At 37.2% G+C, this 15,007-nt stretch overlaps 1 protein-coding gene across 19 annotated transcripts in view; it reads right to left on the reverse strand.

The window, feature by feature from the left end:
* The window catches only part of PTPRT (protein tyrosine phosphatase receptor type T), a 713,818-nt gene that overhangs the window by 15,100 nt on the left and 683,711 nt on the right, over positions 1-15,007 (reverse strand). For all 19 annotated transcript variants that reach the window (XM_060772259.2, XM_060772263.2, XM_060772261.2 and 16 more), the window contains 3 exons: positions 9,898-10,033; positions 8,502-8,651; positions 4,900-5,073 (listed from right to left, as the gene is read on the reverse strand). In XM_060772259.2, the coding sequence (XP_060628242.2) occupies positions 4,900-5,073; positions 8,502-8,651; positions 9,898-10,033 (460 nt within the window). The remainder of the gene's footprint in view (positions 1-4,899; positions 5,074-8,501; positions 8,652-9,897; positions 10,034-15,007) is intronic.

Here is a 15,007-nt window from a genome sequence, read left to right on the forward strand (position 1 = left end):
GTTATGCCCCATATATCTCTCATAGAAAGTACAGCAAAGAACAGGAAAGAAACACGACTGCACAGATAGTAGCAAAAAGATGCAGAGTTTTCTGTTGCAATGTATAAGCAGTGTTTGTCTTCTTGTCTCACCAACTACGCCTACAGTAAGTGCAAATTGATAGCTCTCTTGGAAGAGGTCATTACACTATAGCTGACACACAGAAAGAGACTCTTCAGTACATCAGAGAACATGAGGACTTAAGCAGAATACAAGGATAATTTGTCCTGTGGAACCAATAGGAAGAATCTGTCAAGGAAAATGAAGAGTTCTGTAACAATGATGAAACACTCCATAGGGACAGTTGTTAGAACCAGACTTAACAACCTCTCCAACTAAGCAACCTCTTTCTCAGCAGTGTATATGCTCAAACAGGAAATCAGAAACAGATGACACCAACAGGAAGAAAAGGAAGGTTCTTGTGGTGCTGTAAACCAGCCTGAGAAGATAAATTGGGAAGTGTATTGATTCCTGGGCCATTTATCCAATGCTGTTCATTTGTGTAAGCTGGAAGGAGAGTTGCTTATTTGTGTGCTCATCAATGTCCTATTGTATTTTAGTGACCTTGTGTCTGTTAGTCTGAGTGTGAGCTGATTGTAGAAGCTGAAAGGAGGTGTGCTTGTGTGCTCCTTAATATTCTATTATTATTTTGTGCGTCTTCTCCAATTGAATAGACTGTCTCTAAGCATGTAGAAAGGAATGACATAATCATTAAAAATCAACATGGCTGTATCAAAAACTGAACAATCCCCCTTCGCTCGGGAAGTAATAATCCCACTATAGTCTATGCTGATCAAGCATCATCTGGAGTACTCCAGTTCTGGTAGCCTCATTTTAAGAAGGATATAGACAAGTTTGAGAAGATTCAGGAAAGTCCAACATGGATAATAAGACATATGGAAAATAAAACATACAAGGACAGGTTGATGGAGCTGGGCACACTCTGCTTAGTGAAGAGAAGATGGAGTGGCACAGACACACTTTTTAAATACCTCAAGGGCTTTCGAAAAGAAGAAGACACAGGTCTAGTCCAGAGGGTAGGTAGGTATAACTCTAATGATGTGAAGTTACAGGATAGCAGATTTTGACTGAATTCTAGAAGGAACATCTTGATAGTAAGAGTGGTATGACAATGAAGCCATTTACCTAAATAGTTGATGGAACCTTCTTCTCCAAACATCTCCCTAAAAAAAAAAAAAAAAGAGGCCGGACAGCTATCTCTTGGGGATGCTTTAGCTGGATATCTTGCACTGAACAGGGTGTTGGACTCATTGGCCCATTATGCCATTTCCAACTCTTTAATTCTGTACCTAATATAGCTGCATAGAAGCAGGGATATTGACAGGTGTCTTTGTCCTAAAACTGCATGTATTATAGTCAACAAATGGCACTTGCTGATATTCTTTAATCTATACAACTGATAAGTATCCAGTACAACTGGGCACTTCAGATCTTGGATGAGTTGCTTTTTGGGCTACAAATCCCATAATCCCCCTTCCACAAACATCACATTTCCAAATTCTACTTCTGATAAGCCATCAGCATTGATTTAGAAGGGACAGATCATACTGTTACCAATGCCATCACTATAGTGTATATTTGCAATTTTCTGCACTGTCTCCATGCTTAGAGTATATATAAATACTAGCATAAAAAGAGATTACACATATAAGGTATTATTCCATTTTGACTGTGGCTTACAGTTTAAATGACTAAATCATCCTTTCTAAATGTCTGGGGGATGTTTATGGATTATGATTTGGGATCAGTCTGAAAACCAGACAGTAAAAAAAAAATCAGCAATCATAACCAAGAAACAGCAGTGACAGCCAGAGAAGTGTAATTGCCAGCATTCACTTGCAAAGGGGGAAATATGCATCTATTTCTATCAGAAATTAATCTGCAATTGTCTCATGTGAACGAGGATATCCACAAATATTTGGAGATTAACTGCCAAGTATATATTCCACAACATGCATCACTGTGGGCATTGGCAGCATCACATTCTTATTGCAGTGATGTTTTCCTTGAAAATGCAAGTGTAGCATGATGTGACATAATGGGGATTATGGCTGATGATATGATATTTTACAAAGTCAGAGACAAAAAGACATTGCCATTGGTCAGCAGCAAGGGAAGGCGGATTAATGAGTGGGAGGAGAATCCAATGTCTGTAAAGAGACATAGCAGCAGCAAAAGAGATAACAGCATAGAAGGAATGTAAACATTATGGTAGAACTTGTCAAACACTGCAAGATTTTCACTGCTGTGAAGAGAAACATGCTTTCATCATTATCATAATCGCCAGCAGCCAGAAATGTACAATTTGCTTAAAAATGCTGTGCCTATCTGGTTAAAAAGGCATAAAATACCCACTCCCATGCATAAAAGCAAAAATCTCCGGTTATCTCACTCTGTGTGATGAAAACGTATTCCTTTTTTTCTGTCTTATGAAAAAATAGGTTAACATTTCATCCCCAGAATAGGGCTGGAGGACTGTTGATGGAAAAATTTGTTTAACCAGGTAAATGCTGACTAGCTAGGAGCACCAGTAGGAGAGATCTTCTAACCAGTCAGCATTATGTGTCTTCAGATGCAACAAATTTCCACCATTACTTGGAAAAAGTTGTTTGTTGCACAATGATGTCCCCCTTTCAATGTCTTCCTTTCTCATGTTAATGCTTTACTGGTCACTGTTTTGTATTAGTCCACAGGTAGGTGATGCTGTCCAGGCTGCATCTCCCATTGTCTCTCACTATTGTACTTGCTAACTTTCATGGGAGTTACAGTCCAACAACTTTTGAAAAACCACAAGGTAGGCAATAGAGGCTCAGAAAGCAGTTGTGAAATTTGAGAATCGCTCTAGCTTTGTGGTGAAACTGAGCAGTGTGGGTTCTTTGTAAATATGAAAAAAGACAGCAGTTTTATTGCTGGCAGCTGCACCACTCAGGGTTAGACACAGACGGTTTGTGAAGAAAACAGCTTCTGCTTAGTGAAGCAGTAAAGGCCTTTGCTCACTCAACTGTTAGATAACCAATATGTGCCTAGTATCTGAGTGCCTCTGAATCACTTCAACAAGGCTATATAGTGTGTCTAAAAGAACCTTAAAAATATTTATTTTTGTTACAAGATGAAAACATTTGACTGGGCAGCATTCTCACAATAATGTTAGCCTCAAATGAGTACATGTTAAACAATAAATAATGGACTAAAGTGTGGGTTTACAGGACCAATGTACATTTAGCTAATGGACCAATCTATTAGTATAGGTTTCAGGGACAATACCAAGTGTACAAAAAACAGCTGAAAGATAAGACATATCATGCACAGAAGAGAATTTCAGTGTTAGCGGAACAAAATGAAGGACACATACCAGTGGATATTTTTTCCCTCCATTGTGCTGTTACATTTTGTAATCACCTTGGAAAGAGCATCTTGACTGCATCCTACCTAATCCTAGGAGTTAGCATCCATTGAATTACAGAAAGTGGTCTTTTAAATAGTCAAATCTTTTTTAAAAAATACATCTAAGTACTGTAGACTAATGGAAGACAAGTAAAATGCACGGAAAAGCCTATTTTCAATCCATATCAGTATATAGTAATCTGTTTTGCTTTCACAAAAAAGTTCACAAATGCAAAAAATCTCACGCTTGACCATTTTCTCAAGATGCACTGAGATACACTTTCCTAGGCCCTATCTACACTGCCATAAAATGCAGTTTGAAACTGCAATGTATGGCCAGCATAAACCTATATAATGCAGTTTAATGGCATTTAACTACATTATATGAGTCTACACCAACCATATAATGCAGTTTCAAACTGCCTTATATGGCAATGTAGAAGGGGCCTTATAAATGGTGGGTATTATGCAAGTATTTTTAAATTTCTTCTTTATAGCTAAGAAGAAGACGATCCAGTAACTGTCACTATTGTGGTACTGCTTCCTCTTTCCCTCCCCCCTCCCCCCATACATACATACATACATACATACAGAGGCAGAAATTTAATAATCATCACAATGTTTATCACAATCAGTACTGTGTAGCACATGGAACACTAGACTTGGATTAAGTAAACATGAATAATGCCCTATTCAACCACAAATTTGGGACAAACAGTCTCTTTAACCCAACACCTTGTTGTTCTGTGCTTTCGAGTTGCCTGCCATAGGACTTTCTTTGAAAGATTTGTTCAGAGATTAACCATTGCTTTCCTTTAAAATGCAGAGAGTGTGATGTCACCAAGTGGATTCTCATGATTGAACATTAATTTGAAACATGGTCATCCCGAATCCTAGTCCAATTCTAAAAACACTACACCATGCTGGCTTGAAGACGTATCAGAATAAAAATTAAGCAGAGTAATATTTGCTGAATTTCCTAGAGGGTGTGAGATTATTACAATAGAAATAGATGGCCAACACTGCCCAACTATTGGACAAATGGCTCTGGGATGTTGAGACAGTGGGTGCTTCTACACAGACGATGTAATGTTTGACAAAAGCGGCAGGACAGCAGTGAAGCAAACATGAATCTGAACATATGTCAACCAGAGAGGCCAGCTCTGATTTTGTTCCAGGATCCACAGTATTTGCAGCTCCTCCCCATCCCTTAATTGGTTTTTCCATTGATATGGTTTACAGCTATGTGCACTGAAGCATATTAAGTGGCTTAATTCAGAGTATCCTGCAATTTTGCTTATCCCATTATAAAGCCTTGAAAGCACATTTGGAGATGCCTTCAATCCATGTCAAGTGGTCAGTGTAGATATGCCAGATAAAAAGTTGATGGCCAGAGCTGCCTGTTTTCTACCCAGTCCTAGGGAAAAATAAGCCCTTGGTGTGAATTTTACTTACATCCATGAGTGCAGCATTAATGTAGTTGCTTGATTCTCCATCAACGGAGATAAGGAAGGGGAGGCACCGATCCAAAGGAAGTACATCCATACAGCGGTTCTTGTCATGGTTTCTTGGCAAGAGCCCAATGCTGCAATCTTCTGGTCGTACTCGAGGTGTAACTATATTAAGTGTCTGTAATCAAGAGCAGAGACAGATATGGATTCATATATTTTGCCAATTTTTTGTCAATTTGCATTCACAGACTAAAGATGCCTTTGTACTATTCATTGAACAATGGCAAGACCTTTTTCCAAATGTAAATTTAAAGATAAACCTAACCAGATGCATGGCTAGAAGGAATTAAATCCTTTAGAATTACCATTTGCAACTTTCCAAGTGCTTACTGAGTGTTCATACTGGAAGTAACTTTATACCAGGGTGGAATGTATTAAAATCTTCCCCAGTAGAATCTCCTTAGAAATACATGCCACAGAACCACACTTGCTAATTAAGACTCTGTTTACCTCCCAATGACCAATCCTGTTACTAAACATGTTAAGTGCATGATACATAGGCGAGAAAAATCATGTGGTATGATGAACAAATGCCTGACATTTACAAGAATACTTTTGCAAAAAAAAAAAAAAACCAAAAAAAAAAACAAGTGCAATCTGCAGCTCCATATTTGCATGTTTTATTTTTGCAGATTTGAGTCTAGATGGATTTAACAAATATATATCCTCTACGAATCACTATGTCCTGCAGTGTGACTCTATGATCAATTCCGGCAAACATCAGCCACAGAGAAAAGCTGGATATTCCTAGAGGGGGTGGTCTTTCAAGGGGATATAGTTATTTTTATTCACATTTATGTACCTTTATGGGTTCTGTACTACAAATCCCATTCTCACTTTGTCCTTTGTCCTAGTTCTGTTCTGGGTTGCAAAATTATGTACATATTTCCCAGATGTTTACATTTTATCCCACTGACTATCATGGGCTTGTGCACAAGTTTCAAATGTATACATTCTAAATTGTAATAGCCATGTTGGATCCCATTATACATACATATATACTTACATACATACACATGCACACACACATGCACACACACACATTCAAATTAATGTTGTTTTTCTTATCTGAAACACAATGGAAATATTTATCTTTCCAGGGCAAGATGTGTGCCTTGGACGGTTAAAAATTGCTATTTTCATAGGAAAGAAAAATCTACTACATTTCTTTTTTGCATCCCTACTACAAAAAGTTTCAGTCATCAAACTGAGGTGTCTGACTCAATTTAGACCTCTGATTAGCATTTTATTAAAATGCCAGTAATAATAGATGAGAATAATATGAACATTTTGTATGTGACAGACATATATACAATGTGTACATTGTAGTTGTAATGTAGCAGAGTGATGGAATTCATAATGAATTTTTGAAATGCAAAATTTATATTAAACAAATATGCACAGAAGGTGGTCAGTACAGACTCCGTTATCTTATTACCAGATAGTTTGAGTCAAGCTAAGCAGTTTGAAAAATACTATTAAATTTGCCAAACTGAGCTATATTCTAAAAGCTATTTTTAGATTTTTCTTCGGATCATTGACTGAATATCACCTATATAATTAATTGATACTGCATAAACTAAATTGAATACATCAAAATTTATGTCAACAATAACCAGAAATGAAAATCTCAATGGACTGAACAGAAGTAGCATTTTTATATCTCCTAAAACTTATTATGAGAAAATGCACAGCATATCTCAGCAGTTGAACATTTACAGGGCTCAGAAGATGCCTCTCAAACAATAAAGTCCACATAGGACATTGTGTATATTTCCAAGTGAAAATCAAGAAAATAGTGTGATGTGGGAAAAACCAGAAGCATGTTCCAGTCAAGGAAAAATAGCAGAAATTAGGTAGATCACACCAATAAATGAACAAATTATGTAAAAGGTTATGAGAATGAAAAACAAGAGAGTCACAGTCTAAGACAAGCCCTCCCCCCCCCCCCCCCAATAGAAGTGATATGAGATGAAATTTTGTTATGGTTAAGGGTTCTTTCTGGTTTGGTGGGAATACAGCCTCTTGCCTTTGATAGTTGCCGTCTTCTGTTTCAGAGTTATGCCCCTAGTCTATCTTTTCTTGAACTCTTACAGCAATATGTTTCTCTAAGACAACTCTGTTAAATGTCAAGTTATGTACTGAGTTCAAATTGTTGCTGATTAATGTGAACTAATGCCCAATTAATTTGGAAGAAAGCTAGGGAAGCTGACCAATTCCACCCCCTGGCAACTGGAGTAGAGCACAGAATGGACAAGAATGGATTCCATGCCTTCTCATAAAATGGTTGGATGCAAATGTTAAAGGACAGAAGGTGCCTTGGGGATATCCCATATCTGTGCTAGATATACAGCTTGAATGTGTACTTGAAGATTTGGATGTGCTTGGAGATTTGAATGTGCTTGGGGATCAATAAAACCCATAAATACTCAATTCTCATGACAACAGAAGCATTGGTACCTTGCGTACAAAATAGTGGTCTACTGTAGCTAAAGGAAACTTCCAGATCAGACTTTGCCCCAAAATCCAGAGGTAATAATCTATGCCAAAATGAGACTGTGGGATCCACTGTGTATTATTAAATCAAGTCTGTGATATTGGCAAAGCAGAAAACTTTTAAAAATGGAAGCCAGTGTTAGCAACTCGCTTGTTCATTTCTAAAACGTGTAATCCAAATTTCTGCTCATCCTGCTAAGATCGTTACTAATAAGAATAAATAAATAAAATATTGACAATTATGCTATGGGTATTACACTTTATATATGTATCATGATCCATATATATTGTGTAATATGTTGTATGAGGTGACCCCAAAATCTGAGATAATGAATAAAAATCTCTAATAACTTCTGTGAGATGCATATTACATTTTCTTAAAACCTTGAGCTTGAGTATTGTTTGCAAGGTATTCCACAAAGAATAGCTGATGTTCTTCTAATGTGTCTTTTTATAAGATTGCTTCTTCACAAAAACTACATATCAGAAGCTATGAATTTGCTTCTCTGAAGAAAGAAAACATATATCTATAAACCAAATGTTAATTACCCTTTAAGATGGGCAATGGTAAACAATTCAAGGGGGGAAAGTCCGCATTCTGTCTTTATAATGTCATTTTTAGAAGAGACAAGGTGAATCTAGCAACATAAAACATTTTGCAAACAATTTGGTGAATGAAAGCAGAACACTGTGTTCAGTGTGGTTACATTTTTGTTCCAGAGCCTGAGGCAGGCATTAGTGAAAATGTCCTTGGAACCTTAATGCTGCCTCCAAGTTAGCACTTTAAAAACCCTGTAGCAGATGTAACACCCTTTGTTCACTCTATTCTCCAATTCATAGAACTGTAACATTTTAACAGTCTTGCAAATGAATAAAAATAAGAGAAGACTTGACAAGTTTAAGTCTCTCATACAAAAATAACTGCAAACAAAGAACTATTTGCAGTGGTTAATTTATAAAAAGAGAGACAGCAGAGCTCAGTTGTGCCTGGGATAAACACAATCTGACTAAGAACCCCAAACCTATAACATCAGATATATTGGCATTTACCTGAAATTCATCTTTTATTTGGCTGGAATTTGTCTGTGGATCGAGTCTGCTGATGTTGTAATAGATGGACCTGAATTCACAAACAGGGATGGCTGTGTTGCCACAAAGACATGCTTCCAGAATAGCATCATGAACAAATACGTATTGCTCCTACAAAGCAAGAAGTTAAACATCCATCACAGCTAGTTCCTTCAGGTGCAATCTTCTATGTCCCATTTTAGTAACTGAACTTTCAAAAGGCCATCTCAGAGTTCTCAGGTCAATAAGCAAAATAAACGTTGCCTCAATCCAATAATTGCTTATGAGGTGGTAAATAGTGGCATTACAGACTTACAAGTATATTAAGGCTCAGTCGGATGAATCACAGTCCACCATAATAACCAGATAGTTGGGAACAAAGTAGTCTCCCACTTGTACTGAGAAAATAGTCCGATTTACCATAGTCTTTCAATGGCAGAGACTACTGCAAATGTCACTGAGTCACTTTATTTTAGTTATCCAATGCAGCACTGTTCTGAATCAAGCCCCTCTGCCTTTTCTGTTCTCCACCCATCCACCTCTTACATAGAATGGGAATTTCCAGTCAGCTTTTTAGAATGAATAGGATCTTTTTCTGTTAGAAACTGAGCACAGTTTAGTGGTTTGAACATTAGGCTATGTCTCTTGACACTAGGGCTCAATTCTCTACTCAGCTGTAGAAACCCACTGGATGACCTTGCACAAGACACTCTCCCCCAGCCTCTGATAAAAGCAAAGGAAAAAACCCTCTGGCCAAATTGTGCCCAGACAACCCAATGATAGATTTCTATGGGAATCCCTTGGGGCCTTCTGATCTCTTCATGGTACCTGACTAGGATGAACCAGTCTCTGATTGGGAACTTTGGCTTAACCAGGTCCCCACCTACAAACTCACATGTATTGGTAACCATGCTAGTTGGAGATAAAACGTTTGTGGCCTTATTTTACCAGTTTGTGTGTCTGATGTTGTCATTTGGGCTGGAGGGCAACTGACTCTTAATATTACATTTTAAGTTATGAATTAAACATTATGATTCTGGTTATTAAAGCATATTATGTTCATTTTAAATTGATGCATGCACATAATATTCCATTCAAAACCAGCTTAACAAACAACTCCCTTCTGTATGTGAGATCACAGATACCTCTTCTAAGATGGCCCAAAAAATCTATAATTTCGTAAAAGTATTTTTTAAAAATCATTTAAAAATATTGTTTACTAGTAATTCTATTAAAACTAGATGAATTGGCCACATACTGCTTCCATATATTCACATATCTATGTTATCGTTCATGAAGTAGTCAACAGACATTTGGTAGTGTTGCATTGTCACTTGAGAATGGATCGACAAACAAAAAGACATGTTCTCACAGTTACCTCTGTCTGCACCAAGTTGACCCTCTGGGACCGCAGTTCCCTCACACAGTTAAAAATGTCCACCACACCTTCATTCTCTGCCATGTCCAACATGATGTCAATGGCAATAAAGCACCCTGTCCTCCCAGCACCAGCACTGGAAAGAAGAACAAGGCTTCAATTAATGGGCCATGAAAAGGCAGAACAGTAGGACCAGGAGGGGGAATGAAAGTTGCAAATGCAGCTGTCTTCCTTCATTAGTCCCTCTTTGCCCCACAGACAAGGGCATTACTGCTGTTCAACCATAGCTCATTTGGGAGGGAAAGGAGGGAAAGGAGAGGAAATCTCAGATTAAAAGAGAAGGGGAGATTGAGACAGAGAAAAGACAAAATAACAAGATTATGATTAAACTTTCTTTTATACCTTAAATTAAAACAGCCATGTATATATGTCTGCAGACACGGAAACAGCAGATACAAAATTCAGTTATTCTGGTAAGTGAAGAAATAAGATGACTCAAAAAGAACTTCTTGAAGGAGGGATATATTTGATGACAAAACTTGGTAGCTGAAATCTCAACTTTCATTATGAACTTTGACCAATTATTTTTTCCCTATCATACAGGTTGAGGTCACAAACTGGTTTCAAAGAGGACATCTCATTGTCTTGAATAACTGAGATTATTAAGGCCCCTTTAAAACAAACTATCCCCAACATTCAGTGAAGAGAAAAAGGCATTTTCCATGGCACTGAGAGCAGTGATTCAACTCATCAAACCTGTAGGAATGTGGATTCTTAAATAAAAAATAATAATAACAATAACACTAACACTAGCAACAATAATATTTTTCGTGTCAGAAGCAACTTGAGAAACTGCAAGCTGTTTCTGCATAATAATAATAATCTTTATTTTTAGACTGTCCTATCTCCCCAGGGGGACTCAGGGTATTTTACACATACAGAGGCAAACATTCAATGCCTGACATATATCAAACATTACAGCAATAGAACTTAATACAAAATAATATCTGCATTATACTACTCAAATAAAATTAAATCTCAAAATAAAGACATAGAACAATGAATCAATAAAAACGTATTTTTAAAATCATAGTCATCAATAAGACATCTCAAACAGTTAACACTATTAAAAATTGGTGAAGCACTGGCTGTTATAGTGGTTAACTGTATCATAATGGCCGCACAGTCCAGATAGGCAAGCCTGCTTTCCAATGGTGTTGCTAAAGTGTCCTAATCCTCCTCCTCCCCATATGCCAAAGTGCAAAGGTGCATTTTCAGTAGCTTTTTTGAAAGGTTGGCCCTAGATATTTTGCTGTTCAAGGCAAAGCATAAGCTGGCCCCCTTCCCTGTTTATGTACAACAGAGCTCACTACTGGAGATGGTAAAACATGGCTACTGCATGAGACAACTGTGTTACTTCATACAGTGATAGGGCCAGTCTAGGGCTCCTAGAGATGTGTGGTGATAGTGCTACTCACAACCAATGCAATCATATGGATAATTTTGCTTGACTGGCACATTCTGTTCTATTCTGGTCAAAATTAGAAGGCTCCTACAGCAAATATAAATCAAGCTTGTCAAGTACTAATGGAGTAAGACTGGTTATACAGTCCCCAGGTTGTGAAGGTTTGTTCTTAATCTGAATTTGTAAGTAAGTCAGAATGAGTAAATTTTTAAAGTCCAATCATTTTTAAAAGTTTTGCATGGCATAAGGAAGGGTAAACACCTCAGCAACATTTGTTTTGCTGTTTGGACTCCTGTTCAAAAAACTTCACCTCTGTATGTAGATGGCAACTTGTACAAAGTAAGTATAACATATTTTACCATTCACTCGAGTTTAAGGCACTTTCAAAGGAAAATCCATGCAAACTATTCCTAACTAGAACTGTTTCCATCTAGCTAACAGCAATAGTGCCATCAGCTACTCTCCCCACCCCCCACACGTATCATATGCAAAAAAAAAAAAAAAATTGCCAAAGTATCTTTTGGGGGGGGGGGGGGAATTCCTTACAAGACAAGAAATATATCTTCATGATCAAGATGGTTTCAGAGTATGCCCAAATACATTTTGATATTACATCAATAAAAAAACCATAAGAATGGGAGCAGACAACAAAGTACTCTCTTATGACTAGAGCTTTCTGACTATTTTACATACACAGGCATGGACAACTGCAAAAACCCAATTATCGTAAATTGAAAGATATCCAAAATCATCTCTACATACAGATCTAGACATGTTTCATTATTTCTGAACTTATATTTTCTGATTATATATGAGATTGTGTCAGAAAATTAATAAAATAATAATAATAAAAATAAAAAACCCACCTCACTCTCTGTCCCTGAGACAGTTGGATTTTGAAAATTTTGGATTCTTGCTGAATAACAGGATTGGTGATAAAGCTTAAGTGGAGACACCATTTTCTATGATAGCTCTTACAGGAGTTCCCTTCCTAGTGGCAGATTTTCTCTCACTGCCTATTGTAACAAATGCCTATTTGTAATTAGGAGTCCTATGTAAGTTGGATGTTTGTAACATGGGAATTGTTTTTAGTTCTGGAATTATCTGGTATCTATTCATCCACTGCTAGTTGCTAGTAAAGCAAACTCTCTGGCGCGCTCCACATGCTCTCCATTGAGTTTAGGCCTAACATTTAATTCTTTGGGAGGTGCCAAATACTTAAAAAAATTAAACATCCCAAAATTTCGCCTTGCTTTCAGTTGGGCCAGATTCAATGCCCTCAAATCAGCCATACTAGAGGGTAGATACAAAGTGACTGATTACGAACACAGAGTTTGCCCATGCGGGGAGGGTAAAATTGAAACTGTAACACATGTACGTTTTATTTGCACAATTTACAAGAATGATAGACTAAGGTTAATATCCCCTCTACTCACCAAGTGGCCAGGAAGATCCCTAAGTTGGTACTGCACTTATTTACTGTCTGATCTTGATAAAAGGGTAACGGAACAGGTGGCCAAATTTCTGTTTGCAGTGGCAAAAAGCCGCAAGTGCTTCATGAATAACCTGTAAAGGCTGAGTGTAACAAAGAGTACTCGGGAGACTTATTATTAACTTGCAGTCAGTTCCTGTTTTAGATTATATAGACAGCCATTCATCCGATAGCGAATGGTGATACTTGTTTTTATTAATTATAAGCCAAATGTGATGTTATTAATTGCTTATTGTTGTATTTCATCATTCTACTTTCACTTGACTTAGCCGATGGTTTGTTGACCGAAATAAAGGCTACTGACTGACTGAGTAAAGCAAACTATTGCTATATTGGGCAACAGGTGGGAAATGGTAATAGCTGGGAGGTGGAAAGCAACATAAACATATTTACTGACTAGCCAGTCATCCCAGCTAAGGTCAGCAGTTTCCATCAGGGAAAATCAACTTGCTAGCAACTGTACGCTTGCATGGCAGTGATTGATAGACATGCTACCAATCCTGCTTATACCTTTGACTGACCCACAGCCCTTGGCAGTGGTCTTACTTGCTGCTACTATGCACAGAAGCTCAGTTTTAACTTAATAAATGTCTTGCCTCTGAACATAAGCCTTGTACAAACTCCTTCTGAGAAATATTTAACCCATAAAAAGTGGGAGACTGGAGAGCATTCAGATGTAAGCAACTCTGGCAAAGCAAGGAAATGTGGATAGCCATGAATTAATATTCTAGACCAGGGGTCCTCAAACTAAGGCCCGGGGGCTGGATGCAGCCCTCCAAGGTTATTTACCAGACCCTCACTCAGGGTCAACCTAAGTCTGAAACGACTTGAAAGCACACAACAACAACAACAACAATCTTATCTCATCAGCCAATAACAGGCCCACACTTCCCACTGAAATACTAATAAATTTATATTTGTTAAAATTGATCTTCATTTTAATTATTGTATTGTTTTTATGTGTTCTTTTGCACTACAAATAAGATATGTGCAGTGTGCATCAGAATTCATTCATGTTTGTTTGTTTTTTTCAAATTATAATCCGGCTCTCTAACACTTTGATGGACTGTGGCCTGGCCCTCTGTTTAAAAGGTTTGAGGACCCCTGCTCTAAACTAATGAACAACTCAAAGGGAATTCTGTCCTAATTAATATAGCACAGGCATGGGAAAACTTGAGTCCTCCAGGCATTTTGAACTTCAATTTCCACAATTCCTAACAGCAGGTAGACTGTTAGGAATTGTAGAAGTTGAAGTCCAAAACACCTGTAGGGCCCAAGTTTGCCCATGCCTGATATAGAGCATTTTCTCAACTTTCTTCCACCACCCTTTAAAAATATATAGTGTGCATGTTTTGAATTTAGAGCAATGAGTTTTCTGTATTTAGAGAAACTTTGCACTTTATAAATATTGAATGGCTGTGATACTTTATCCACCAAATTTGGTGATTACTACTTCAGATTGGCCATTTATATTTTTTAAAAGGGAAGAAAATATTATTAGGTTATTAAAATTAAGAAGAAAAATACATATTATGGTTGAACAGGGCTACTAGCTGTCAAAATCATAAAAAGGATTGGAGCAGTTGCAAGGACCTGCCATGCCTACTTCAAGGTTGCACTTTTTTTTTGCAAAGCTGCATCTCTTGATTTCTATTCCAAAGTAGAAAATTACAGGTAAGTGACTCACAATATTGGGATATACCCAATGCAAATTATATGCAAATAGCTGCAAATAGCAGGGAGATTTCTCTTTTAACATTGCATTTAAAGTAAACTCTCATACTGAATATTTAATGTGAGCTGTGAACATTTTAATATGTTTAACATACAACAAAAAAACCACTAATCAAACTGAAAATTATAATCTGTTATTAAACTGGTCATATAGATCAGACACTTTATGAAAAATAATTGCAATTGTTACTAAATATTTAAGTTCAAATATTCACTGCAAATTGAGTAGATGTAACCTATATACATACAAACATATACATATACAATAGCTGAACACTATACTGGATTACTGGGAGAGTTACATCTTAGGGGAAAATTGCTTTTAGACCTCATTAGAAACAACATACCCAGTTAGAGAAAGTTCATAAGAGTCAAGTCTGGTTAGGCCAAAGCTGTACTCAAATTCTTTGCCTTTGGTG

This window comes from Anolis sagrei, chromosome 4, assembly GCF_037176765.1.
Source record: "Anolis sagrei isolate rAnoSag1 chromosome 4, rAnoSag1.mat, whole genome shotgun sequence".
Classification (NCBI taxonomy): Eukaryota; Metazoa; Chordata; class Lepidosauria; order Squamata; family Dactyloidae; genus Anolis; species Anolis sagrei.